The 27,969-nt window shown below is 47.1% G+C and overlaps 1 protein-coding gene across 1 annotated transcript; it reads right to left on the bottom strand.

Moving 5' to 3' along the window:
• Window positions 1-23: 23 nt before the first annotated feature.
• On the bottom strand, window positions 24-27,531 carry LOC137322540 (neurite extension and migration factor-like). Its single transcript, XM_067985462.1, has 2 exons — window positions 27,384-27,531; window positions 24-3,765 (listed from the first exon to the last, which is right to left on the bottom strand). The coding sequence occupies exon 2, from the start codon at window positions 3,562-3,564 to the stop codon at window positions 58-60; it is 3,507 nt and encodes a 1,168-aa protein (XP_067841563.1). The 5' UTR covers window positions 3,565-3,765; window positions 27,384-27,531; the 3' UTR covers window positions 24-57.
• Window positions 27,532-27,969: the final 438 nt, after the last annotated feature.

Raw genomic sequence — 27,969 nt, 5'->3', positions numbered from 1 at the left:
GCTGTGTGTAGAGGCAATACAAATTTGATAAAGTTCACATTATATATTTTTCCTTCTTCATTCACAAAGTGCACTGCTTGGACAGCTGCAGTCAGCTACTTGTACACAAGAACCAGACACACTTTGAACACAGCAAGATGCAATGTGATTCATAGCGTAATTATTAAGACCTACATTGCTTGGGTTACATTCAGAAACATGCTGTGGCTTATTTTTCAGATCTTTTGTACCAATGTGCAACATCTGCATTGGTTTGGGTTTCCATTTCGAACTATTTTGCACTTCCAAAGATTGATTTACAGCAGGGAGAACAACTTCCCCATGATGCAAGATTGGTTCCACTGAGGCCATCATAAACCGCTTAACTGCTGCCATTCCAGAGACTATGTTGGAAAGGATATTACCAGGTTCCTCAAATTCTCTTTGATCACCATTTGATAATCTGCTACCTCTAGGAGTGTCGCTAGATACATCCTCATAGGACTCTGGAGAAGCAACCCAGTATTTAGCTTTTCCATTCAGTTTTTCTTCCTTTATAGGAAGTTTGTTTTTTGCATTCATTAAACCTTTCTTCACAAGCTTTGCACACATTTCTAAATCTTTATTAGTAAACCCTTTTGTGGGTTTATAGGCTTTTTCAGTTTGGCATATTTGATCGGCATATAATGCATCTGAAGAGTTTCCCTGAACTTCAACAGTTTCATAATTTTCTGATGATGCATCGTCCTTTTCAACATTCTCTATTTTTATGGTTTTGATCTCAGTTTTGCAATTCTTGTCCTTCGGAAGAGATTTTCTGTCCCACTGACCTGCATTTGATTTTGCAAGTCTTTTTCTAGCAACATTTATTGCCTTATTAGCTTTGGAATATTTGTAATTACTTGAATTCACATGGTCAAAAGCCTGTAAATGGACAGAAGATTGTGCACATTGTGAAAATGAAACACATGTTGGGTCACTGTTAGTGCAGTAAGTTTGGATATTTGTACTGTTCAGTTCACTACAAATCTGCCACTGGTCTACACACAAATTTGGTGATGTAGCTTTACCGGAAAGCTGATCATGGCTGCACTGCTCCAAAGACTTCATATCAGACTTGCCTGTTTTAGAGAGGATTTTCGGTGTATATGCCTGTGAAAATTCAGACCAAGACCCCTGCTTTACTTTTGCTGGTGTAAAGTTTGAAATGTCTAAAATGCAAAGGGAGTCTTTTGAAGGAAACATTTGGTTTGTTTCTTCATTTAATATTTTTTGATTGAAGTTAGAATTTATTTCATTTTGAATGCTGTAAGTCTTCGAGCCACATTGATTTAAGTTACTGTTTACAATTGATTGATTTTCAACTTCAACCTGCACCAATCTTTCACTTTCTGAGTCAACTGCGCACAAGGGAAATGGATCTTTTCCCATTACCCTGTGTGGATGTACATTCTGAATAGTCTCTAATTTCCAAACTTCTTGGATGTTTGGCTTTTCTTCCAAATGAAATGTATTTGATTCGCCGCTATTGCACCCTGTGGAGGTGTCATCAGTTTGTCTTTGCCGTGGAGAAGAGAATGGGTTTTCTGTTATAACTTTGTTGAACTGCCCACTGGCACAGGAATACTGGGAGGAAAGTTGGAAGTTTTCATTAACTGAGGAATCATCCCCATCCAGCAGAGACCGGAAATATCCTCCAAGAATTTCTGGAGCCGAGTGTGTATTGTAAGCAGATGGTACAGGCCACTCTGGGCAGCTAGTAGCTGGAACTGGAGAAAGTAAACCACTATGTGCTTCGACTTTGTCACTGAATGTTGGGGAATTTAAACTAGCAGTGTTGAAATTAGGTGAAGAAGTAGAATTCCACTGATCTGGAGTTTTGTGCGTGTCTGCATTTGGAACTTGAGGCTTTTCATTTGTACTCTTTAAAGAATTTCTACCACTGGTATCTTTACCATCCTGAACATTTACTTTCCTTTTCTTTGAAAGTATGTTTTGTTTCTTCTTTAGCTTTTTTAAGTCTTCATGCATGACTCTTAACTGATTGGCCTTACTCACAGTCCGAATGGTGATGCGCTTTAGTTCTATTTCATCTGTAAATTCATAAACCGACTTATCGTATTTTTGTACTTTCTTGGGTACTTCTGTATTTGTAGCATCTGTTTCAATGACACTGTCTTTTTGGTGACGCAAAGTGTGTCCTATTTTAATTGATGACATCCCATTAGCAAGTGTTTGTTGTTTTTTATTTTTAGAAGCAAAGAACATATAAGACATTCCAGCACCAGACATTCCAGCACCAGAACAGATTTTTAGTTTTCTATCATCTTTTTCTTGGTTATGATACACATTACAATCATTAGGAATTGGAGACCAAAATTCCTTAAGTGGCGAAAGCTTTTTATATTTTTTTACCACTTCATCAGTCAATAATACTTGTCTCTCTGTGCAATCTAATCTACTGATTTTTACATGCATGTTTTTGTGGCCTTTAAACCGATTAACAATTATGTATTTGATAATAACAGGCGGTTCCTTTTTCCCAATTTTTTTCCTTTTCCGAGGGCACCAGTCATCATCATCTTCCCGTGGAGTATCTGCAACGTGATCCTTTTTGCCCAAAGTTTTCATAGTCTCTAAAGAATCAATGTCATATAAATAATCGTCACTGTACCGGATTTGCCGTTTAGCCCTCAAGGTATAATTGGTTTGATTTGAATATCTTTCAGTACTTTTCCTTAATAGCTTCCAATTTCCTCTATCTTCATTTAGAATGGAGGATAAACAGACTGAATCTATTGAATTCTCACTGTCTTTCCAGTTATCCATAAAAACACCTGACAGAAGACATTTGTTACTTTCTAATTCATACAATGTGCGATGTTCTGAACTGTCAAGTTCCCTTCTCTTTTCTTGAACAGAAGCAGAATTCTTTTTTATGGGGGTTTTCACATCTTTTTTGGTTCCATTACATCGGGTACTGGGAAAAAAATGAAGCTGCGCATCGTCTTGAAAAGCATTAGTTTTCTCTCTTACATTGTCCTGAAAAGATTCATACCTTATCTTCAGTGAGCATACATCACTACTTAGTGTCGATTCATCATCAAACAAAAAACTGTCACTGTCTTCTTCACTGATTAAGTTAGTTGAAAAGTCATTTGTTGTACAGAGATCTAAAAATTCTTCCTTGTTTTCATTTATAAAAGATTCAAAGTAACTCCAGTTCTGGCTCGGAATAGGTAGTAATGCATCATCTACATTATATTTTTCCGTGAACAAACCTTCGTGAGTATTGGTAGTGGTATCTGATTGATCAATTTTTGCACCATCAAATTTGTCTTCACATGTTATTCCATTTAAAGAAAAATTCAACATTTGGTCAGAAATAGTATCTTCAGTCTGAAAAACTGAAGAGTGTGTTTCAGAGACCATAGTGGTTTCCTTGTTCAGTTTCTTATTTTTGCACATTCTCCATTTGGCTCCAAATTCACAACATTCAATTTCATTTGTTTCAGAAATACCTTCAGCTATCTGTTGAATTTCACAGGGCTTTTCATTAATACAAGAAAAGTCCTTAGGTTCCATAGCAAATTCTGCAAAATATTTTGCTAAATATAGAGGCTTGTGAAGAGAAAAATTATACTGATTGAAGAAAGGAGGATATTGATAAGGTAGCACCAGTCTGAAAAAATTCCATTTTCTTTAGCTGTCTTCATAGTTAAGTTGCTGATCACCCTAGATATCATACAGTGTACACTTATCCATCCCTTGATATGTGTAAAGCTTCTAAAAAAGAAAAACAATCAAAATGTTATGTACTTAAAAAAGCATCTAGGTTATCCAACTTAAGTACATAATATTTATACATCTTTTGGAACAAAATCTTTCAAACACCATACACACAAAAAATATTAAAAGTAAGTGAATCACACCAATAACAAATATTACAATTGCTAAAATCTTCAAGTCTTTAAAAAATATTTTAAAATCATCTCTTGAGGATGGTTACAGGCAGATGAAGATACACATTTTAAGCTCTTTAGTAGAAGTTGGTCATTTCAGTAAATGTATTTGCTCAGCTTTTCTGAATGAACTGTTAGTCCAGATGAGAGATTATATACGAAACCTTTTGCAACAGTTTCGCAAGTTCTATGTGAGATCCTTCTTGGGGCACCCATGTCAAAGTTAATGCGTTCATGCTGGAAAACCTATATTCATCATAGAATTGTTACAGCACAGGAGGCCATTCGGCCCATCGAGCCTGTGCCGGCTCTTTGTAAGAGCAATCCAGTTAGTCCCATTTCCCCGCTCTTTCCCCGAAATAACCAAGTAAACCAAAGTAAAATGTGTAAACAGCAGATTTGCTTTGACTTTCTTGGGAAATATTTAAGCTTTCTTTTAAACTTATTTATACTTAAAGCGGAAGGAAAATGTAGTCTTTAATAAAAGGAGAAAAGTTTTTCTTTTATAAAAGAAAGTGATACCTTTTTTGAAAACTTTAATTATCTTGCCTGCATGTAGACAGTTCAAATGGGATCTTTCTTCCTGTTACGCCAATCTGTCAATTAAGGGAAACTGTGCCCTGCATCCTAAAGTGTCTCCATTGCAAACAGCTTAGAGGGCACAGGGGTAGACTTCAAACCTGATTAATACCACTGTGGACCCATCCAACCCCAGTAAACCAAGCTAAGATTAGGAAATTTGCAATCCCCGTCTGTAGTGTGGTTTCTCAGGGTTGGGTAGCTACGGAGAGGCTCTCAGAACACTTTGAAGTCAGCTGCTCTCTTCCTCCCCCCTCCCCAAAATTGAATAGTGAATGCAATTATGTAACAAAGGAATCTCAGTAGATTCAGGTGCTGCCTTTGATGAGCCCAGACTGCCACATGTAATGGCATTCTATGTTTATTGTGTAAGTGAGGTTATGTGGTGCACAAGTGATGAAAGATGGGATAGTTAAATAATAATTTGGTTGGGGAAATGGGTTCTTTACATTAGCATGCTACCTCTTCACCTCTGGGACTCCAATATAAATCTTGCCCAGACCGATAGGTCATGTCTGTTCTCTGCTGGCTACAAAGGTCATTCGGGAATAATTGTGAGCCGTCTCCACCCATTTACAACCGGGCACAGGTCCACAGCACAAACTTTCCACAAATCAACACAAATTCAAATCAAGCATCTTAAGAATAGTTAATGGGAGAAATGAAAAAATATTCATGCTGGTGCAGTAGGAGATTCAGTTAAGACATTCTCTCGATTGCAGTTAAGACATATTGTGACAAGGTAGAGGGAAAATAAAATACTTCTTTTCCATTCCCTGCTTCAATTGCTTAACAGGGGATCCTTTCTCTTCAAAGCTAGAAAAATATGGTTCATCTAGCAGTACATTCATCATTTGAAAAGCTAACTTTTAAATTACATTTATACACATATCATAACATAGTAAGGCAAAAATATTTGGCCAGTTGATAAGGATTTTGCTGGCGATCTAGATAAACAGATTTAACATTGAACATATCCTCTGAGGCCAATTGTTGCTTTTGGAGTACTCCAGCAGGTCAAAGAAAGCCACAAACCAACTTGCCAACTGAAGTAAATTAATCTCTAGATAATTAACAATACTTCCAAGCTCATTCTATACCTTACTAAAAGCAACAGCCATACTTACTGTCAACTTCGCTAAACACAATTCAGCTACCCATCTTAACACTGCTAAATCCAATTAAATGCTTTTGGCTATGGCAAAATAAATATCATCTTCTGGCCAGCGACATTGTTAACAGTTTCCTTTCCTCTCGCACCATCCCTCTTTGCTGCAGAAGTTCTACCTTCAGCCCCCTTTTCAAAAAACTCATCCTTACCCATCTATCCTCTCCAACTATTGCCCCGTATCTAACTTTCCTTTCCCAAGGCCTTTGAGCATGTCATTGCCTCTCATCTAAGTGTCCATCTTTCCTGCAATTCCCTCTTCAAATCCCTCCAGTCTGACTTTCACACCTCATAACATTGAAATGGCTCGTCAAAATCAGAATCTGTGATTATGATGCATGGGACCCGATATTAGCGGGGAGGCGGGATGGCAGCAGTGGGGGGGGGGGGGCGATTGGGCGCGTGGGTAACCCACCCAATAAAATCTGTCCATTCCCCACGTGATCACGGGTCAATTGGAGCCACTTAACATAGCTTCTGGTTTTGCCGTCTGAAAGCTGCGCAGCGGCGGACTGCGCACCCGCATCACAGGCTGGAGGAGTTCTATTTAAAGGGGCAGTCTTCCAATGGCTGCTCCTGGAGCAAACACCCACACAACACAATGCAGCAGCACAGGGGAAAGGCTGCTCCTAGATTCAGTGATGCCTCACTCCAGGTGCTACTGGATGGGGTGAGGAGGAGGAGGGATGCCTTCTGCCCAGCAGACGGGAGGAAGTGGCCTGCCTCTGCCACCAAGAAGGCCTGGTTAGAGGTGGCAGAGGAGGTCATCAGCAGCAGCATCATCATCATCATCATCATCTCCCGCACCTGGATCCAGTGCAGGAAGCACTTCAATGACCTAACTAGGTCAGCCAAAGTGAGTATACTTATTGATTCTCCTACATTCCATCTTCCACATCACCGCCCTCACCCCCCAACTCATTCTGCACTGCCAACACTACTCTATCACATCACACCCACTTAAGGCTCATCCTCAACTTACCTGCACTTCCTCACCCCCCCATTAGTCACCCCACCACGACCACTCAACCCAATCCTCATAACAGGAAAGGTGGCTCAACCGTGGCTTACAAAAGAAATTAGGGATAGTATTAGATCCAAAGAGGAGACATATAAAATAGCCAGAAAAAGCGGCAAGCCTGAGGATTGGGAGCAGTTTAGAATTCAGCAAAGGAGAACAAAGAGATTGATTGGGCTCGATATTTCCAGGGATGCGGGTTCGCGGCAGTGGGGGGGGGGGGGGGGGGGGGGACACTTTTGGGCGCATGGGTAACGCACCCAGCGAAATCAGTCTGCCCCGTGCGTGATCGCAGCCTAATTGGATCCACTTACCTGGTCTTCCGGGTTCCCCGCTGCTGATCTGCGCGTCAGGCGGACTGCGCATGCGCAGTAAGGTCTGTCAGCTGGAGGAGCTCTATTTAAAGGGGCAGTCCTCCACTGACTGATGCTGCAACAAATAGGAAAAATTACAGCATGGAGCAGCCCAGGGGGAAGGCTACTCCCAGGTTTAATGATGCCTCACTCCAGGTATCATTTGATGGGGTGAGGAGGAGGGGGAGGACAGAGATCCTCCCCCCGGCGGGCGGGAGGAAGCGGCCTGCCTCTGCCACCAGGAAGGCCTGGCTCGAGGTGGCAGAGGAGGTCACCTGCACCACCAACATATTGCCCACCTGCATACAGTGCAGGAGGCACTGCAAAGACCTAAGTAGGTCAGCCAAAGTGAGTACACTTACTCATTCCTCTACACTCCGTCTGCCACATCACCGTCCCCACATCTCCTTCTGCACTGCCAACACTACTCTGTCACATTACCCCTCACACACACTCAAACCTCATCCTCATCTTACCTGCACTTACTCACCTCGCCAGTACTCATCCTGCCACTACCACTCAACCCAATCTTCATACAATCTCATGGCTCTATCTCATACTCACCCTCTCATGCATCTCTTTCACAGTCAGCCTCACTCAACCTGCCACTACCTGTGCTGCAGCCACAGGGCATGCATCACATATGTGCAGTAGGAAGCGTAAGCCAAATGTGTTGTATGCATGAAGGGGATGCACAAGTGTGTTTGAGGGTTTGTCATGGTTTTTACTTATATTTAATTTCTGATCAACTCACATCACATATTATATTGGCACCACTACTGCCACATCTTTGCGAATCTTGTCTGGTTTGTGCAATAATGCCCTTTCCTGAGGATCACAATGAAGATCCACACCTGATGCCACCTATCGTGTCACTGCAAAGTGGGTGTAGGTGTATTTGCAGGGCTCTTTTGTGCAGTCGATTGAGAGATGTCGGCGATGTCCCCGGTGGCACCCTGGAAGGATGCGGAGAAGTTGTTGAGGGCAGTGGTGACTTTGACAGCGACGACTTTGACAGCGACAGGTAAGAAGATGGTGCTCGGGCCAGCCAGGGGCAGCTCGGCATAAAGGAGGCTGCAGATGTCCACGACTACATGTCGAGTGACTCTGAGCCTCCGTGTGCACTGCTGCTGAGAGAGGTCCAGGAAGCTGAGCCTCGGTCTGTGGACCCTGTGGCGAGCGTAGTGCCCCCTGCGACGCATCTCTCTCTGCGGTTGCCCTCTCTCCTGCTGTGCAGGTGGATGTGTCACAGCACTGTGTTGTGGAGCTCCACGTGTCAGAGGTGGACGGCTTGGCCAGCGAGGCTGGTGATGCTGTTCGCCCTCTGAGGAGGTCATGACTGCAGCTACGGCGGCCCCCATCCGGAAGATGTACATCTGAGGGGGTCTGCAAGGTAGGTACATGTCTCTGGACCCCGGGGTAAGTGTGCAAGTTGGTGAATTTGATTGTCAGGAGGGGGGTGGTGGAGGCCAAACTTTGTCCCAAGTGACAGAGTGGCCTCCTGCAATGAGTGAGGGTCTCCGCCCCCCCACCTGTCAAATGAACCTTTGCAGCTGCCACAAGCTGATAGCTGCAACACGTCCACTTCAACTGAGAGTGTTTGCCCCAGTATGGGAAACAGTCCCAGTTGTTTCTAAAATCCCACCCCTCCTGACCTATTCCCTTAATCAGGTCTGTTAATGACCTGAAATAGCAAGGTAAATACTTGTTAAGTGGCACCCCGCCGGCTTTAATTGCCTGCGGGAGTCCCACATGCGGGGGCTGCGCGTGCACGTCGGCACATCTGTAGGGAACCCGGAAGTGGGCGGGTTGGAGCCGGGCTCCCGACCCGCTCCGGGATTCCCCGATTTTCGGAGCCCCCCCAGCCAGGAACACACCCGATAGCGGGTGCTAAAATAGAGCCCATTAAGAGGGGAAAAATAGAGTATGAGAGTAAACTAGCAGGGAACATAAAAATTGACTGTAAAAGCTTCTATAAATATATCAAGAGAAAAAGATTAGTGAAGACAAATGTAGGTCCCTTGCAGTCAGAAATGGGGGAAATTATAATGGGGAACAAAGAAATGGAAGAACAATTAAACACATACTTTGGTTCTGTCTTCACAAAGGAGGACACAAATAACCTCCCGGAAATGTTAGGGAACCAAGGGTCCAGTGAGAGGGAGGAACTGAAGGAAATCAGTATTAGTAAAAAATTAGTGCTAGGGAAATTAATTTGGCTAAAGGCTGACAAATCCCCAGGGCCTGATAATCTACATCCCAGAGTACTAAAGGAAGTGGCCCTAGAAATAGTGGATGCATTAGTGATCATCTTAAAATTCTATTGACTCTGAAACAGTTCCTACAGATTGGAGGGTGGCAAATGTGACCCCACTATTTAAAAAAAGGAGGGAGAAAAAAACAGGGAATTACAGACCAGTTAGCCTAACATCAGTAGTGGGGAAATGCTAGAGAACACTTGGAAGGCATTAACGGGATTGGACAAAGTCAGCATGGGTTTATGAAAGGGAAATCATGCTTAACAAATCTACTGGAGTTTTTTGAGGAGGTAACTAATAGAATAGATAGGGGAGAACCAGTCGATGTGGTGTACTTGGATTTTCAGAAGGCTTTTGATAAGGTCCCACACAAGCGATAAGTGTGCAAAATTAAAGCACATGGGATTGGGGGGAATATACTGGCATGGATTGAGAATTGGTTGACAGACAGGAAACAGAGAGTAGGAATAAACGGGTCTTTTTCCGGGTGACATGCAGTGACTAATGGTGTACCGCAGGGATCAGTGCTTGGGCCCCAGCTATTCACAATATATATCAATGATTTGGATGAGGGAACTGAATGTAACATTTCAAAGCTGGGGTGGAATGTGAGCTGTGAAGAGGTTGCAAAGAGGCTCCAATGTGATTTAGACAAGTTGGGTGAGTGGGCAAGAACATGGCAGATGCAGTATAACGTGGGTAAATGTGAGGTTATCCACTTGTAAAAACAGAAAGACAGATCATTATCTGAATGGTGATAGATTGGGAAAAGGGGAGGTGCAACGAGACCTGAGTGACCTTGTACACCAGTCGCTGAAAGCGAGCATTCAGATACAGCAAGCAGTTAGGAAGGCGAATGGTATGTTGGCCTTCACTTCAAGAGGATTTGAGTACAGGAACAGGGATGTCTTACTGCAGTTGTACATGGCCTTGGTGAGACCACATCTGGAGTATTGTGTGCAGTTTTGGTCTCCTTATCTGAGGAAGGATGTCCTTGCCATGGAGGGAGTGCAACGAAGGTTTACCAGACTGATTCCTGGGATGGCAGGACCAACGTATGAGGAGAGATTGGGTCGACTAGGCCTATATTCATAGAGTTTAGAAGAATGAGAGGTGATCTCATCGAAACATATAAAATTCTAACAGGACTAGACAGACTAGATGCAGGGAGGATGTTCCCGATGGATGGGGAATCCATAACCAGGGGTCACAGTCTCAGGATACGGGGTATGCCATTTAGAACCGAGATGAGGAGAAATTTCTTCACTCAGAGGGTGGTGAACCTGTGGAATTCTCTACCACAGAAGGCAGTGGAGGCCAAGTCATTAGATGTATTCAAGGAGATAGATATATTTCTTAATGCTAAAGGGATCAAGGGATATGGGGAAAAAGCGGGAATAAGGTACTGAGTTAGACGATCAACCATGATCATTTTGAATGGCTGAGCAGGCCCGAAGTGCCGAATGGCCTACTCTTGCTCCTATTTTCTATGATTCTGTAATGTCATCGCTCAGTCTATTCACCCTCTGATGCATCTCTTTCACGGTCAGCCACACCCAAGCCAATGCATTAATCGGTTGGCCACGTCAGCATCACTCACTCATGCGTCTGTACTTTCTCTCCTTATAGAAGAGAGCTCAGAATGCACGGGAGAGGGCGAGGACTGGAGGGGGGCCGCAACAGATCGTCGTCCTCACAGACACGGAGTAGGAAGCGTTGGAGCTGAACTGCACCCTTGAGTGCCTGTCCGTTGGGGACGCCGAGACTGGCACCCGACAAACATCTGGTGACATAACTTTAACATTCAACACACACAATATGAATTGATGTTAATATGCCTTTACATCTTCAGCACCTCAGTATGCTCGTCACAACATGACACATCTGTGATCCTGCTTAATGTTGCCTTCTGTTCTCTTACAGGGCCTTCAGCGACCGCTGTGACAGTGGAGGGCGATTCCTCAGAGGACCTGCCGGCCTCTGAGGGTGCACCGTCACATCTGAGTGAGCCATCCACCAGCGAAGATACACATACCTCGGTGGGTCCCAGTGCGCAGTTAGTTGGGGTCGCACATGGTGAGTTACCACACACGAGCACGAGCAGACACTGGTGGCAGGGGCAGCTGTGGAGAGTCCGCGTCGGTGGGACCACTCCTCTCCAGGCTCTGCTCAGCTGGACACAGATGCTGAACCCTGGGGGCCATCCTTTAAAAGGAGAATGATCGAGGGGCAGCAGCACATTTGCGAGGTGCTGGAACAGGTACCACGCGCACTTCCACAATCGCGCAGAGGATGGAGGAGTCCAACTCCTGCACGAATGGAATGGTGGCACAGGTACGGGAGGGAATCTCTGAGATACTGTGACAGGACATGAGGGCATCTCTGAGATGGTGTCGCGGCTGAGTGCGGGAATGTCTGTGATAGAGGGAAGGCTAGCCTCCATGGAGTTTCAAGCACGGCTCACAAACGAGTCCATTCAGAACCTGACAACAGCCGTTCGGACTCAGGGTGAACAACATTCTGCCGCCTTAAACAGGCAGGCAGATACACTAGAACTGGCCTTACAAGGCTTCACACATTTTTTTTTTTATTCGTTCATGGGATGTGGGCTTCGCTGGCGAGGCCAGCATTTATTGCCCATCCCTAATTGCCCTTGAGAAGGTGGTGGTGAGCCGCCTTCTTGAACTGCTGCAGTCCGTGTGGTGAAGGTTCTCCCACAGTGCTGTTAGGAAGGGAGTTCCAGGATTTTGACCCAGCGACGATGAAGGAATGGCGATATATTTCCAAGTCGGGATGGTGTGTGACTTGGAGGGGAACGTGCAGGTGGTGTTGTTCCCATGTGCCTGCTGCTCTGGTCCTTCTGGGTGGTAGAGGTCGCGGGTTTGGGAGGTGCTGTTGAAGAAGCCTTGGCGAGTTGCTGCAGTGCATCCTGTGGATGGTACAGACTGCAGCCACAGTGCGCCGGTGGTGAAGGGAGTGAATGTTTAGGGTGGTGGATGGGGTGCCAATCAAGTGGGCTCCTTTGTCCTGGATGGCGTCGAGCTTCTTGAGTGTTGTTGGAGCTGCACTCATCCAGGCAAGTGGAGAGTATTCCATCACATTCCTGACTTGTGCCTTGTAGATGGTGGAAAGGCTTTGGGGAGTCAGGTGAGTCACTCGCCACAGAATACCCAGCCTCTGACCTGCTCTTGTAGCCACAGTATTTATATGGCTGGTCCAGTTAAGTTTCTGGTCAATGGTGACCCCCAGGATATTGATGGTGGGGGATTCAGCGATGGTAATGCCGTTGAATGTCAAGGGGAGGTGGTTAGACTCTCTCTTATTGGAGATGGTCATTGCCTGGCATTTGTCTGGCGCGAATGTTACTTGCCACTTATGAGCCCAAGCCTGGATGTTGTCCAGGTCTTGCTGCATGCGGGCTCGGACTGCTTCATTATTTGAGGGATTGCGAATGGAACTGAACACTGTGCAATCATCAACGAACATCCCCATTTCTGACCTTATGATGGAGGGAAGGTCATTGGCAACCAAAGGTATTAAGGGATATGGGCCAAAGGTAGGTATATGGAGTTAGATCACAGATCGGCCATGGTCTTATCAAATGGCGGAGCAGGCACGAGGGCTGAATGGCCTACTCCTGTTCCTATGTTCCCAAGCTGAAGATGGTTGGGTCTCGGACACTGCCCTGACGAACTCCTGCAGCAATGCCCTGGGGCTGAGATGATTGGCCTCCAACAACCACTACCATCTTCCTTTGTGCTAGGTATGACCTCAGCCACTGGAGAGTTTTCCCCCTAATTCCTATTGACTTCAATTTTACTAGGGCTCCTTGGTGCCACAATCGGTCAAATGCTGACTTGATGTCAAGGGCAGTCACTCTCATCTCACTTCTGGAATTCAGCTCTTTTGTCCATGTTTGGACCAAGGCTGTCATGAGGTCTGGAGCCAAGTGGTCCTGGCGGAACCCGAACTGAGCATCGGTGAGCAGGTTATTGGTGAGTAAGTGCCGCTTGATAGCACTGTTGATGACACCTTCCATCATTTTGCTGATGATTGAGAGTAGACCGATGGGGCGGTAATTGGCCAGATTGGATTTGTGCTGCTTTTTGTGGACAGGACATACCTGGGCAATTTTCCACATTGTTGGGTAGATGCCAGTGTTGTAGCTGTTGTCCAGTGGAGTGGTGTGGGTCTGGCCCAGGGGAGGGATGAAGGCGAAAGGGGACATGGAATTGGGGACGTCACTCAAAGTGCCCCCACATCTCACCCATTACCCCCCTCTCAACCAGTACCCACAATGCTGCCTCTTCTCCAGGTGGCAGAGCCTGCCCTGCACAGGTACAGGTGGAGCAGTCTTTGGAGGGGCCCTCATGGGCACCGAAACCCAGAGGGCGTAGGCCCAAAGCATCTAATCGGTCAAGGTATGAACAAGAGCAACCTGCCTGTACCTCTGCTGCAACCACAGAGGATACACCATGTAGAAGTAGTTGGAAGCGAAAGACAAAGGTTTTGTAAGCACAAAGAGGATTAAATAATTAATTATTATTATTGTCACCACTACTGCCACGTCTTGGCCTTGCTTGACTGGCTTCTGTAATAACGCCCTTTCATGAGGTTCACCATGAATGCCCACACTTGATGCCATCCATTGGGTCACTCTATAGTGGGTGTATGTGTAGTTGCAGGACTGCTTTGTGCAGGGGGGGGGAGCTGGTGTGGGCGCTGCGGACTGGACTGTTCACACTGTCTGATGTTAGGAGAACCATTCACATATTAGTGACTCCCTGGCCTCGTGAGCAGCCAGGTGAGCCACTGCTCTGCCCATGGGTTGTTCCTGCTCCTCCTCATCCGCCTCCTCCTCCTCAATGTGGGTGGCAGATGTGGATGCGGCCTCCTCGAGCGGCACCCCTCTCTGTTGTGTCATGTTGTGCAGGGCACAGCACACGACTATAAAGCGTCCCACTCTGGTGCATATTGAAGCGCTCCCCCAGAACAATCAAGGCACCTGAAGCGCATCTTGAACAGCCCTATAGCATGCTCAGTTGTAGACCTGGTAGCGATGTGGCTGTCGTTATATCGACGCTGTTGGTCGGTGATGGGGTTCCTCAGAGGTATCATGAGCCATGTGTGCAGGGGGTATCCCTTGTCCCCGAGGAGCCAGCCCTTACGCATGTTCGGTGCGTGGAAGAGGGGCGGGATGTTGGACTCCCGGACGCTGAAGGAATCGTGGCAGCTGCCAGGGTATCTGGCGCACACGTGAAGGAATCTCTTGCGGTGGTCACAAATGAGCTGAGTGTTGATGGAGTAATAGACCTTCCTGTTGATGAACAGTCCCGGCTCGTGTGGAGGTGCTTGTATTGCTATATGGGTGCAACTGATTACACCCTACACCCCTGGGAAGCCAGCCACAGCGTGGAATCCCACTGCCCTCTCCGTCTGGCTGAGGGCGTCCATGGGGAAGTTGACCTAGTTCGAGGCCCTGTGAAACAAGCAGTCAGTGACCTGCCTTATGCTCTTGTGTACAGACGACTGCAAGACCCCGGTGATGTCCCCGGTGGCACCCTGGAATGATCCGGAAGTGAAGAAGTTGAGGGCAGTGGTGACTTTAACAGCGACAGGTAAGGAGATGCTGCTCGGCCCAGCCGGGAGCAGCTCGGCGTGAGGGAGGCTGCAGATGTCCGTGACTACCTGGCGACTGACACTGAGTCACCGTATGCACTGCTCCTCAGAGAGGTCCAGGAAGCTGAGCCTCGGTCTGTTGACACTGTTGCGAGGGTAGTGCCTCCTGTGACGTCGCTCTCTCTCTCTGTTGTTGCCTTCTGTGCTCTTGTGCAAGTGCCTGTGGCGTGGCACTGTGTTGTGGAGCTCCACGTGGCGGAGGTGGACGCCGTGCTTGGTGATGTTGCTCGTCCTCAGATGAAATGGTGCCTCGCCCCATCCTGACGGAGAGTTTGAGGGGGTCCGCAAAGTAGATAAATATGTTTGCACAGCAGAGTTTTGGGTGGAAAGTAAGAATTTTGAGTGAAAACACAAAGGTCTTGCAGCCAAAATTTTGTCTGAAGTGACAGAGGGCCCTGCTGCAATAAATGATGTTTTCTCCCCACCTGTCAAATAAGCATTTGCATCTCCCGCTGGCTGCTGGCTGAAACACGTCTGTTGCAACAGGGAGTGTTTCCCACAGCACGGGAAACACGCTGAGGATGCTTCAAAATCGCACCCCTGTCAAAATGTCTCGTCATTCAAGTAGTTCAAGTATCTCAACTATCGGACAAACTATGCAAATTATCATCCCGCCGGCTTTAATTGCCGGTGGGACTCCCGCAACCCGGATGCGTCACTGGGGAACCTGGAAGTTAGCGGGTTGGAGCCAGGCCCCGAACCCGCTCGGCATTTTAGCGATTTTCGGAGCCCCCCCCCCCGCATACCCAAAAATCGGCTCCATTAACCCTCCTTGCCCTGTCTGACCTTTCCACAGCATTTCACACTGTTAGCCAAGTCATCTCCCCCAATACCCAGTTCCATGGGATTGTCCTTGCGTGATCCATTCTTACCTATCTGGATGAAGCCAACACATCACCAGCAATAAGCTCTCCTCCCTCTCCCACTCCATCACCTCAGAGTTTAAGGATCTATCCTTGGCCCTCCTCCTCTTTATCTATATACGATCTATTGGTGATATCCATATACAGGCATGGGATCAGCTTCCATGGGCTCCATTTTAGCACCCGCTATCGGGTGCGTTCCTGGCAGGGGGGGGCCTCCGAAAATCAGGGAATCCCGGAGCGGGTCGGGAGCCCGGCTCCAACCCGCCCACTTCCAGGTTCCCCACAGACGCGCCGACGTGCGCGCGCAGCCCCCACATGTGGGACTCCCGCAGGCAATTAAAGCCGGCGGGGTGCCACTTAACAATATTTATCTAGCTATTTCAGGTCATTAACAGACCTGATTAAGGGAATATGTCGGGAGGGGTGGGATTTTAGAAACAACTGGGACTGTTTCCCATACTGGGGGAAAACACTCCCAGTTGAAATGGACGTGTTGCAGCTATCAGCCTGTGGCAGCTGCAAAGGTCCATTTGACAGGTTGGGGGCGGGGGGAGACCCTCACTCATTGCAGGAGGCCACTCTGTCACTTGGGACAAAGTTTGGCCTCCACCACCCTCCTCCTGACAATCAAATTCACCAACTTGCGGACCCCCTCAGATGTACATCTTCCGGATGGGGGCCGCCGTAGCTGCAGTCACGACCTCCTCGGAGGGCGAACAGCATCTCCAGCCTCGCCTCCACCTCTGACACGTGGAGCTCCACAACTCAGTGCTGTGACACATCCAATTGCACAGCAGGAGGGAGGGCAACCGCAGAGAGAGATACGTCGCAGGGGGCACTACCCTCGCCACAGGATCCACAGACCGAGGCTCAGCTTCCTGGACCTCTCTGAGCAGCAGTGCACACGGAGGCTCAGAGTCACTCGACATGTAGTCGTGGACATCTGCAGCCTCCTTCATGCTGAGCTGCTCCCGGCTGGCCCGAGCACCATCTTCTTACCTGTCGCTGTCAAAGTCACCACTGCCCTCAACAACTTCTCCTCCGCATCCTTCCAGGGTGCCACTGGGGACATCGCCGACGTGTCTCGGTCATCTGCACAAAACAGCCCTGCAAATACACCTACACCCACTACACAATGGGTGGCATCAGGTGTGGGTCTTCATTGTGATCCTCAGGAAAGGGCATTATTGCACAAACCAGACAAGATTCGCAAAGACGTGGCAGTAGTGGTGCCAATATAATATGTGATGTGAGTTGGTCAGAAATCAATCGAAGTAAAAACCATGACAAACCCTCAAACACCCTTGTGCATCCCCTTCATGCTCACAACACATTTGCCTTACGCTTCCTACTGCACATATGTGATGCATGCCCTGTGGCTGCAGCACAGGTCGTGGCAGGTTGAGTGCGGCCGACCGTGAAAGAGATGCATGAGAGGGTGAGTATGAGATAGAGCCATGAGATTGGATGAGGATTGGGTTGAGTGGTAGTGGCGGGATGAGTACTGGCGAGGTGAGTAAGTGCAGGTAAGATGAGGATGGGGTGTGAGGGGTGATGTGACAGAGTAGTGTTGGCAGTGCAGAAGGAGATGTGGGGTGGGGGCGGTGATGTGGCAGACGGAATGTAGGGGAATGAGTAAGTGTACTCACTTTCGCTGACCTACTTAGGTCATTGCAGCGCCTCCTGCACTGTATGCAGGTGGGCGATATGTTGGTGGTGCAGGTGACCTCCTCTGCCACCTCGAGCCAGGCCTTCCTGGTGGTAGTGGCAGGCTGCTTCCTCTCTGATCTCTGTCCTCCCCCTCCTCCTCACCCCATCTAATGATACCTGGAGTGAGGCATCATTAAACTGGGAGCAGCCTTCCCCCTGGGCTGCTCCATGCTGTAATTTTTCCTATTTGTTGCAGCATCAGTCAGTGGAGGACTGCCCCTTTAAATAGAGCTCCTCCAGCTGACAGACCTTACTGTGCATGCGCAGTCTGCCCGACGCGCAGCTCAGCAGTGGGGAACCCGGAAGACCAGGTAAGTGGATCCAATTAGGCTGCGATCGCGCACGGGGCAGACTGACTTCGCCGGGCATGTTACCCACGCGCCCAATAGTCCCCCCGCCGCGAACCCGCAGCCCTGGCAATATCGAGCCCCATGTGTATGCTGATATGTCTGTCCAACATTAAGTCTTTAATGAGTCATAACTTTTTTTGGCTGATTATCAGGAAAACTGATACCATTGTGTTTGGTTTCACAGGATAAACTCCACTCCCCGATCGTTCACCTTATCATTGTGTTTTATCCTCAGCTGAGCTTCATATCCCACACACTCACATCATTAAGATAGTTTACTTCCATATCAGCAACATTGCCCTTCTCCACCCCTACCTCAGCTCCAACTGAAATCCTTATCTGTGCTTTTTTCAGCTCCAGATTCAATTACTCAAACGCTCTTCCATCATCCACCTTCTATAGACCCCAACTTGTCCAAAACACAGGGTATCAACATCTTGACCTGCATTAAGCACTGCTCACCCATCACTGCATCCTCACTTACCAAACACCAGCTCCCTGTCCCCCAATGTCCTTTCCTCTGGCACCTTCCCTCTCCGCTGCAAAAGTTCCACCTTCAGCCCTCTTTTCAAAAAATTCATCCTTACCCATCCCTCCTCTCCAACTATTGCCCCTATCTAACTACAGTGTGGGGAAATTACTAGAATCTGTTATTAGGGACAGAATAACTGAGCATTTGGACAAATATGAGCTGATCAGAGAGATGCCAGCATGGATTTGTAAAGGGTAAATCATGTCTAACCAACCGAGTTGAATTTTTTGAGGTAACAAATATGGTAGATATGGGAGTGTCTATGGATGTTATTTATGTGGACTTTCAGAAGGCATTTGAAAAGGTTCCACATAAGAGACAGTTAACAAAAATGAGAGAGCATGGAATTGGAAGCAATCTATTGGCTTGGACAAGAAATTGGTTAGGAGGTAGGAGACAGAGATTAGGGAGCGTGGGGCTTAGACAGCTGAAGGGATGGCTGCCAATGGAGTGGCGAAGCGATGGGAGAATGCACAAAAGGCCAAAGTCAGATGGATGGAGTTCGGGGGGGTGTACGGCTGGAGGAGGTTACAGAGATAGGGAGGGGCAAGGCAATTAAGGGATTTAAACACAAGGATGAGAATTTTAAATTGGAGGTGTCGGGGGACCGGAAGCCAATGTAGGACAGCAAGAACAGAGGTGATGGGCGAGTGTGACTGGGTGCGGGATAGGTTTTCTGATGAGCTGAAATTTAGAGAGGGTCCAATATAGTAGACTGGCCAGGAAAGCCGTGGAATAGTTGAGTCTGGAGGTGACTAAAGCATAGATGAAGGTTTCAGCAAAAGATCAGCTGAGGCAGAGTTGCTGTTATGAAGATGGAAGTAGGCGGTCTTTGTGATGGAGAGTATACTGGGTCAAACAGAATGCCGAGATTATGAACAATCTGATTCAGCCTGAGACAGTGGCCGGGAGGAGCGCTGGAATCGGTGAGGGTAAGGAGTTTGTGGCTGGGCCGAAGACGATGGCTTCGGTCTTCCCAATGTTTAACTGGAGGAAACTGCGGCACATCCAGGACTGTATGTTGGACAAGCACTCTGACAGCACAGAGGCAGTGGAGGGGTCAAAGGAGGTGGTAGAAAGGTAGAGCTGGGTGTCATCAGCTTACAGTTGGAGGCTTACCGCATGTCTTCGGAAGATCTTGCCAAGGAGCAGTATTGAGGAAGAGGAGGGGGCCAAGAATATTTCCTTAGGGGACTCTAGATGTAATAGTGCGGGTGCAAAGGTAGGACGAGAAGCCATTGCTGAAGATGTACTGGCCACAATTAAATAGGTAAAAGTGGAACCAAGCAAGGGCAGTGCCACTGAGCTGAACAATGGAGGGGAGATGTTGAAGGAGGGTGGTGTGGTTGACAGTGTCAAAGACTGCAGACAGGTCGAGGCAGACAAGAAGAAAAAATGCACCATGGTTAGTCACAGAGAATGTAATTTGTGACTTTGATAAGTGCCGTTTCAGTGCTGCGATGGGGCAGAAACCTGATTGGAGACATTGAAACATGGAGTTCCAGGAAAATGGGAACAGATTGGGAGGCAACATGTTCAAGGACTTTGGAGAGAAAAGGGAGGTGGGAGATGAGGTAGTAGTTTGCAAGGAGAGGATTTTTTGAGGGGTAGGGGGGGTTATGATGGTGATTTTGAAAGAGAGGGGGACAGTACCCGAGGAGAGTGAATCATTTACAATGTCAGCTAGCATGGGGACCACAAAGGGAAGTTGGGTGGTCAGCAGTTTACTAGAAATGGGGTCAAGGGAGCAGGAGGTGGGTTTGATAGACAAGATGAGCTCAGAGACAATAACAGGGGAGACAAGAGAGAAACTAGCGAGAGAAAGAGGTTCAGGGTTATGGTAGTGGGAAAGCTGGGGGGAGGTTTGGCTTGGTGAGGAAGCAGCAGAGGCAACTGAACAGTTGGTCTCAATCTTAGTGACAAAGAAGTCCATGAGCTTCTCACACTTCATAGAATCATAAAAAGTTACGGCACAGAAAGAGGCCATTTGTGTCTGTGCCAGCGGAAAAAGAGCTATCCAGCTTAATCCCACTTTCCAGCACTTGATCCATAGCCCTGTAGATTATGGCACTTCCAGTGAACATCCAAGTACTTTTTTAAAAATGAGTTGAGGGTTTCTGCCTCTACCATCGTTTCAGGCAGTGAGTTGGCACTTGTTGGAGGTGAGAGTGGAAGGGGCACGGGAGAGGGGTTTTAGGAGAGTTGGTGGGGAGAAAAGAAGCCAGGAGTTATCTTTGCTCTCCAGGATGATCCTGGAGTGGTGGGTGGTTTTGGCAAAGCAGAGTGAGGCCAGATAGTGCTTGATGTGGTCCAGCCAGATCTGGTGAGGGATGGCTGAACCAGATACACTCAAGTCTGTGCCCCTTGGACTTGAGGGAGCCATTATAGAGGGCATACCTAGGGAAATAACCAGGATGGGAGAGTAACGGTTTTACTGGGAACAATGGCATCAAAAGTGGAAGTGAGGTAGTGATCGACAGCTTCAGAAGTAATATAGCAAATGGAAAGCCAAAGCCTACACAGCTCGGAGGGCTATAAGTGACTTGGAGTAAGAGGTGTTGAAAGGGGGTAGGGGGATGTGGATGGTGAGGGATACAAGTGGTCGGGGATGGCCATGTCTGTGATCGACACCATGGGAGTAGAGGCCATGTGAGATGGCAGGCTATAAATATGGGTAGGAGTTTATATGGAGAGAAGTTTAGGAAGAACAGGAGGACAAAAAATTCAAAAGGAGAGATGGCTAGGTGAGTTGAGATGGAGATTAAAATCACCATGGATGATACCTCCCTCAGCCTCTGCACTGAGTGCTGTAAGAAGGGAGGCAATCTCAGGGAGAAACTTGATATGGGACTTGGGGGGCAGGCTTGGGTGGTAAATGAACAAGGATTTTAAAGGAGACGTAAGAGGGGTGGAACAAGGTTGAAGGAGGTGCAGGTGCCAGACAAGTAAAGGGAGAGATCAAGGTGTGATTTGGTAATAAGGGCCATTCTGCCACCACTGCAGTTTGGCCGGGACAGCTGGTGTCAAGTATAGCCGAGTGGAGAGGCTTCAATACTGGGCAAGGTAACGTCATCCTTGAGCGAAGTTTCAGTCAAAGCCAAGGTGTGAATGCAACCATCCATAAGGTTGTGGACGACAAGGGCCTTCTTTACAAGCGAACGGTCATTCTGAAGGGAAATGCGGAGAGAGCCAGTAATTGTTAATATGGTGGCAGAATTAGATAGAGCAGTGATTGGTGGGGTGAGCGGGACAAAGAGATTAGTAAGATTAGCAAGCAGTGGGTGTGCTGGGTGGGAAGATCAGTGAGAGAGGATGATGCAGTTGGGATTGTAAGGAGGTAGTGACAGGTGCCTTGATGGGCCCTTTAGAGAATGCTCGAGAGGCACAGAAGATTGCCCCTTCCAAGAGTGTTAGGATCTCAAAATATGATCAATTTGCATTGAGTTTCTGATACCAAATCATTGAGGTAAAAAGAGCAGCAGTCCTACTACTGAGTCTTCAGGCATACCACTCAGTAACCACCCCAGCTGTCATCACCCTTCCAATGCATTGTTTTTCTAACCTTCAGCCATTTTCATATTCATATCCAATTTTTGGCCAGAATCCCCATAATTTGAAGTTTGATGTGGAGATGCCGGTGATGGACTGGGGTTGACAATTGTAAACAATTTTACAACACCAAGTTATAGTCCAACAAATTTATTTTAAATTCCACAAGCTTTCGGAATATACAAATGTTATGTTTTTAATATAACGGGTCATTGACTGTCTTCCTTCTCTCTCTCTCTTTTTTTTGGGGGGTTTGTATATTTGGTGGCCTTTTAGGTGACACCTTTCTGTCTGCTCACTGTGATTGCCTTGGCAACGGGCAGTAATCACCAGGCATTGTTCTGTGATTTTCAAATGCAAAGGATTCGAAAATTTCATTTCCACACCGTTCACCTAAGGAGGAAGCCTCCGAAAGCTTGTGGAATTTAAAATAAATTTGTTGGACTATAACTTGGTGTTGTAAAATTGTTTACAATTGAAGTTTGATGACTAACCTTTCAGTTTTTGGAAGTCTAAGTACACAATGTCGTAGGATTTACCACAGTCGACTTGGATTGTCGCTTCCTCAAAGAAATCAAGGACATACAGGGAGGACAATTCCCCTCTGAAGCCATGTTGCTGCTGTTTACTAGTTGCTGTACAGATAATCCTTAAGTTTATTCCTGAATTTTGTTTTATTCGTTCATGGGATACGGGCGTTGCTGGCAGGGCCAGCATTTATTGCCCATCCCTAATTGGCCTTGAGAAGGTGGTGGTGAGCCACCTTCTTGAACCGCTGCAGTCCGTGTGGTGAAGGTTCTCCCACAGTGCTGTTAGGTAGGGAGTTCCAGGATTTTGACCCAGCGACGATGAAGGAACAGCAATATATTTCGAAGTCGGGATGGTGTGTGACTTGGAGGGGAACGTGCAGGTGGTGTTGGTCCCATGTTCCTGCACTTGTCCTTGCAGGTGGTAGAGGTTTGGGAGTTGCTGCAGTGCATCCCTGTAGATGTTACACACTGCAGCTACGGTGCATGGGTGGTCAAGGGAGTGAATGTTTAGGATGGTTGATGGGGTGCCAATCAAGCATGCTGCTTTGTCCTGGTTGGTTTCGAGCTTCTTGAGTGTTGTTGGAGCTGCACTCATCCAGGCAAGTGGAGAGTACTCCATCCCATTGCTGACTTGTGCCTTGTAGATGGTGGAAAGGCTTTGGGGAGTCAGGAGGTGAGTCACTTGCCACAGAATACCCAGCCTCTGACCTGCTCATGTAGACACAGTATTTATGTGGCTGGTCCAGTTAAGTTTCTGGTCAATGGTGACCCCCAGGATGTTGATGGTGGGGGATTCAGCAACGGTAATGCCGTTGAATGTCAAGGGGAGGTGGCTAGACTCTCTCTTGTTGGAGATGGTCATTGCCTGGCACGAATGTTACTTGCCACTTATCAGCCCAAGCCTGGATGTTGACTCTCAATATCACAACAGAACTCAGTCCAGTTCTCTCTCTCACACGGGTATGGACTGCTTCATTATCAGAGGGATTGCGAATGGAACTGAACACTGAGCAATCATCAGCAAACATCCCCATTTCTGACCTTGTGATTGAGGGAAGGTCATTGATGAAGCAAATGATGATGGTTGGGCCTAGGACGCTGCCCTGAGGAACTCCTGCAGCAATGTCCTGGGGCTGAGATGATTGGCCTCCAACAACCACTACCATCTTCCTTTGTGCTAGGTATGCCTGGAGAGTTTTCCCCCTGATTCCCATTGACTTCAATTTTACTAGGGCTCCTTGGTGCCACACTTGGTCAAATGCTGCCTTCATGTCAAGGGCAGTCACTTTCACCTCACCTCTGGAATTCAGCTCTTTTGTCCATGTTTGGACCAAGGCTGTAATGAGGTCTGGAGCAGAGTGATCCCGCCAGAACCCAAACTGAGCATCGGTGAGCAGGTCATTGGTAAGTGCCGCTTGATAGCACTGCTGACGACACCTTCCATCACTTTGCCGATGATTGGGAGTAGATTGATGGGGCAGTAACTGGCTGGATTGGATTTGTCCTGCTTTTTGTGGACAGGACATACCTGAGCAATTTTCCACATTGTTGGGTAGATGCCAGTATTGTAGCTGTACTGGAACAGCTCGGCTAGAGGCGCGGCTAGTTCTGGAGCACAAGTCTTCAGTTCCACAGCCGTGATGTGGTCAGGACCCATAGCCTTTGCTGTATCCAGTGCACTCAGCCGTTTTTTGATATCACGTGGAGTGTATCGAATTGGCTGAAGACTGTCTTCTGTGATGGTGGGGATCTCGGGAGGAAGTCGAGATGGATCATCCACTCGGCCCTTCTGGCTGAAGATGGTTGCAAACACTTCAGCCTTGTATTTTGCACTCATGTGCTGGACTCTGCCATCATTGAGGATGGGGATGTTCACAGAGCCTCCTTCTCCTTTTAGCTGTTTAATTGTCCACCACCATTCATGACTGGATGTGGCAGGACTGCTGAGCTTTGATCTGATCTGTTGGTGGTGGAATTGCTTAGCTCTGTCTATAGCATGTTGCTTCTGCTGTTTAGCATACATTGTAGTCCTGTGTTGTTGCTTTACCAGGTTGGCACCTCATTTTTTGGTATGCCTGGTGCTGCTCCTGGCATGCTCCTCTACACGCCTCATTGAACCAGGGTTGATCCCCTGGCTTGTTGGTAATGGTAGAGTGAGGAATATGCCAGGCCATGAGGTTACAGATTGTGCTGGAATACAATTCTGCTGCTGCAAATGGCCCACAGCACCTCATGGATGCCCAGTTTTGAGCTGCTAGATCTGTTCTGAATCTATCCCATTTAGCACGGTGGTAGTGCCACACAACACGTTGGTGTCCTCAGTATGAAGATGAGACTTCGTCTCCCCAAGGACTGTGCGGTGGTCACTCTTACCAATACTGTCATGGACAGATGCATCTGCGACAGGTAGGTTGGTGAGGACGAGGTCAAGTTGGTTTTTCCCTCGTGTTGGTTCGCTCACCACCTGCCGCAGGCCCAGTCTGGCAGCTATGTCCTTCAGGACTCGGCCAGCTCGGTTAGTAGTGGTGCTACCGAGCCACTCTTGGTGATGGACATTGAAGTCCCCCACCCAGAGTACATTCAGAGTCCTTGCTACTCTCAGTGCTTCCTCCAAGTGGTGCTCAACATGGAGAAGGACTAATTCATCAGCTGAGGGAGGGCAGTAGGTGGTAATCAGCAGGTTTCCTTGCCCTTGTTTGACCTGATGCCATGAGATTTCATGGGGTCCGGAGTCAATGTTGAGGACTCCCAGGGCCACTCCCTCCTTACTGTATGTCACTGTACCACCACCTCTGGTAGGTCCGTCCTGCCAGAACAGTGCAAGAGGCCGAGGACAGTGAGGTCAGAGTGGGAGTGGGACGGAGAATTAAAACGGCAAGCGACCGGCAGGTCAGGATCACGTTTGCCAACTAAGCGGAGGTGTTCAGCAGTGATCACCCAATCTGCGCAGATTGGGTGATCGCTTTGTTGAACACCTCCGCTCACTCCTCAAGTGTGACCCCGATCTGCTAGTTGCTTGCCATTTTAATTCCATGTCCCACTCCCACTCTGACCTCTCACACTGTTCCAATGAAGCTCAATGGAAGTTCGAGGAACAGCACCCTCATCTTTCGATGAGGCACTTTACAACCTTTTGGACTTAACACTGATTTCAATAACTTCAGATCACAACCACTGCTCCCATTTTTTCAGACAGCAAGTGCTGTTAATGGTTCTGATATTGCCATTTACAACTCCTCTAGACCTATCTTTTGTTTCTTTACTTGTCCCATTATCACCCCCTTGCCTTGCACCATCATCCCATTTGTAATTTAATCAATCCTGCTGTCTACCCTATCCGAGATCTTCCTTTTGTTCTTTCCTCTCCCCCTCCCACCCCCTTCCCAGGCTCTGTACTTGCATAAAAACTGTTTAATCTTCAACTTCTTCCAGTTCTGACAAAGGGTCATCAACCTGAAACGATAACTGCTCTTTATCTACAGCTGCTGCCCGACTTGCTGAGTATTTCAGATTTCCAGCATCTGCAGTATTTTGCTTTGGATAAATATTGTATTGGACAATTCAACTATTCATATTATAATATTATCAATGACTGAGCACTTCTCTAGTTCCAGTGCATTTTTTCTTTACTTTTAAGCAATACTGAATCATTAATAATTAAAAACTGAGAATCACAGCCAATAATGTGTTGAGTGTTACAGTAATTAATATAGTTTCAAAGGATGCAATTTCAGTATAAAAACTGCACTACAGTACCTCTTAATTTAGGTAAATGAATGCACTATAAAACAATTTCTACTTTATAAATTATCTGTTACATTTATAGATCCTTCCCTTCATATAATGCAGGTGGTCAACCTCATCCACATAAATATATTTGAATAAAGTTCACTGTGACCAGACTCCATCCATACTGCGCTATTTTCTTAGAATAACAATGCAATTGTAACTGCATTGTGAATTTCTAGAGATCCTGTTGCATCTTCCTTTAGGTACCATTCAAAACATATTGGGGTACAAAGGCGTGTTTATATGGGTTCTTGGTTAATGAGGAAGAACAAAAAGAATGTGTTGTTTAGATCTGACAGCTTCATAAAAAGGAATTTACTTCAATTGACACATATGCTCCACGTGCTACCGAAGGAAAGATTCTACAAAAACAATCCCGTAATAATCATAAACCCATCAGCAGAATCATATATCTGTCTTAAAATGTCTATTTTTTTGGAAATATGTATTATTCTTAGGAGAATAGTATTGTGTGCACCAAAGACCCTTGCGTCGCAGGTTCAAGTATCCAAATGTGGTAATGTTTGCACCAACCATTAAAATAAAATTATTGTAACGACGGTCAAATCAAGCGGACAGTGAAAACTTGAATCGCCACCACAAAAAGCAGCACCCGTTAAAACTTTCACAATAAAATAAAAACTTATCACAGCTTTCCCGCTGAAAAAGAGGCAGCCTTTGTATAAACTATAAAGAAACACTTCCAGCCGAATACATTGTGCAGCGTTTTAAACTTCATTGTGCATCGCTCTGCCCCTGCAAGAGGTCCATTAAAGTCCGTGGGGTCCGTTCTCTCTGCCCCCTCGGCTGCCCCATGATCCCCCCCGCCCCCCGCCACTGATGTAAAAAGCGAGTTTTACACGAGTCGGGTTGGGAGGAATGGGGCTGCTGCTGCAGTCCCCCCTCCCCTCCACTGCGGAGGCTGGGTTGCAGCAGCGCGTTCAGCGAGGCGAGGGGCACGTTCCTCGGAGTCGCCGTCCATCAGCGACACACAAAGAGGTTGAGCCAACGCCGCCCCCTCCCTGTCCCACAGACACTCTAACTGCCGCTCGGGGGCTCACCTCAGCTTCACCACGCGCCTCTCTCCAACTTTTTGTCGTACCACACAACCGCCTCCCCCTCGTATTAACCGCCGTTATTTTCAAAATCCGCTCGCGCAACACAGCGGCACTAACTGCGGGACCCCGCTCTGTTCCAACGACCACGGACCACCCGGCAGGAGGGCAGGGGCGGGGAGAAGGCGGAGGCAGAGTTGGCAAAAGAGAAGGGGACGCTTTGCATTTCGGGAGCTGCAGTTCTTGGCGGCCTCGAAGGGTGAGGTTTAAAGAGTTTTTGTTTGCTGCGGGACTACAACTCCCAGAGCGCAACAGTCATGCGTAGCGCAAACGGGTCAATTTATTACTGCCCATCGTGCTTTGCATTATTTAAAGAGTCTGCTCAAAGGATGAATGACAACGGCTCATGCTGAAATTGTACATTTTTAAAAACTGTTTCAGTTGATTGAAAATGATACATTAGTAGCATAAAGTTGTGGTTTTCATTTTACGTCATTAAGCATCAATATGTTTTATACCTAATTGCTGTTTGAAGATAAGAGTACTTGAATGAATAAAGATAAGGGAGCTCTCATACTATCCTGTCAAACAT

The sequence above is a fragment of the Heptranchias perlo genome, chromosome 6 (genome assembly GCF_035084215.1).
Source record: "Heptranchias perlo isolate sHepPer1 chromosome 6, sHepPer1.hap1, whole genome shotgun sequence".
In the NCBI taxonomy this organism is placed as follows: Eukaryota; Metazoa; Chordata; class Chondrichthyes; order Hexanchiformes; family Hexanchidae; genus Heptranchias; species Heptranchias perlo.
This window is presented reverse-complemented; position numbering and strand designations above follow the sequence as displayed.

Coding starts and splice junctions, on each gene's coding strand:
- LOC137322540 (XM_067985462.1), bottom strand. CDS start 3,564: ATGGAACCTAAGGACTTTTCTTGTATTAATGAAAAGCCCTGTGAAATT.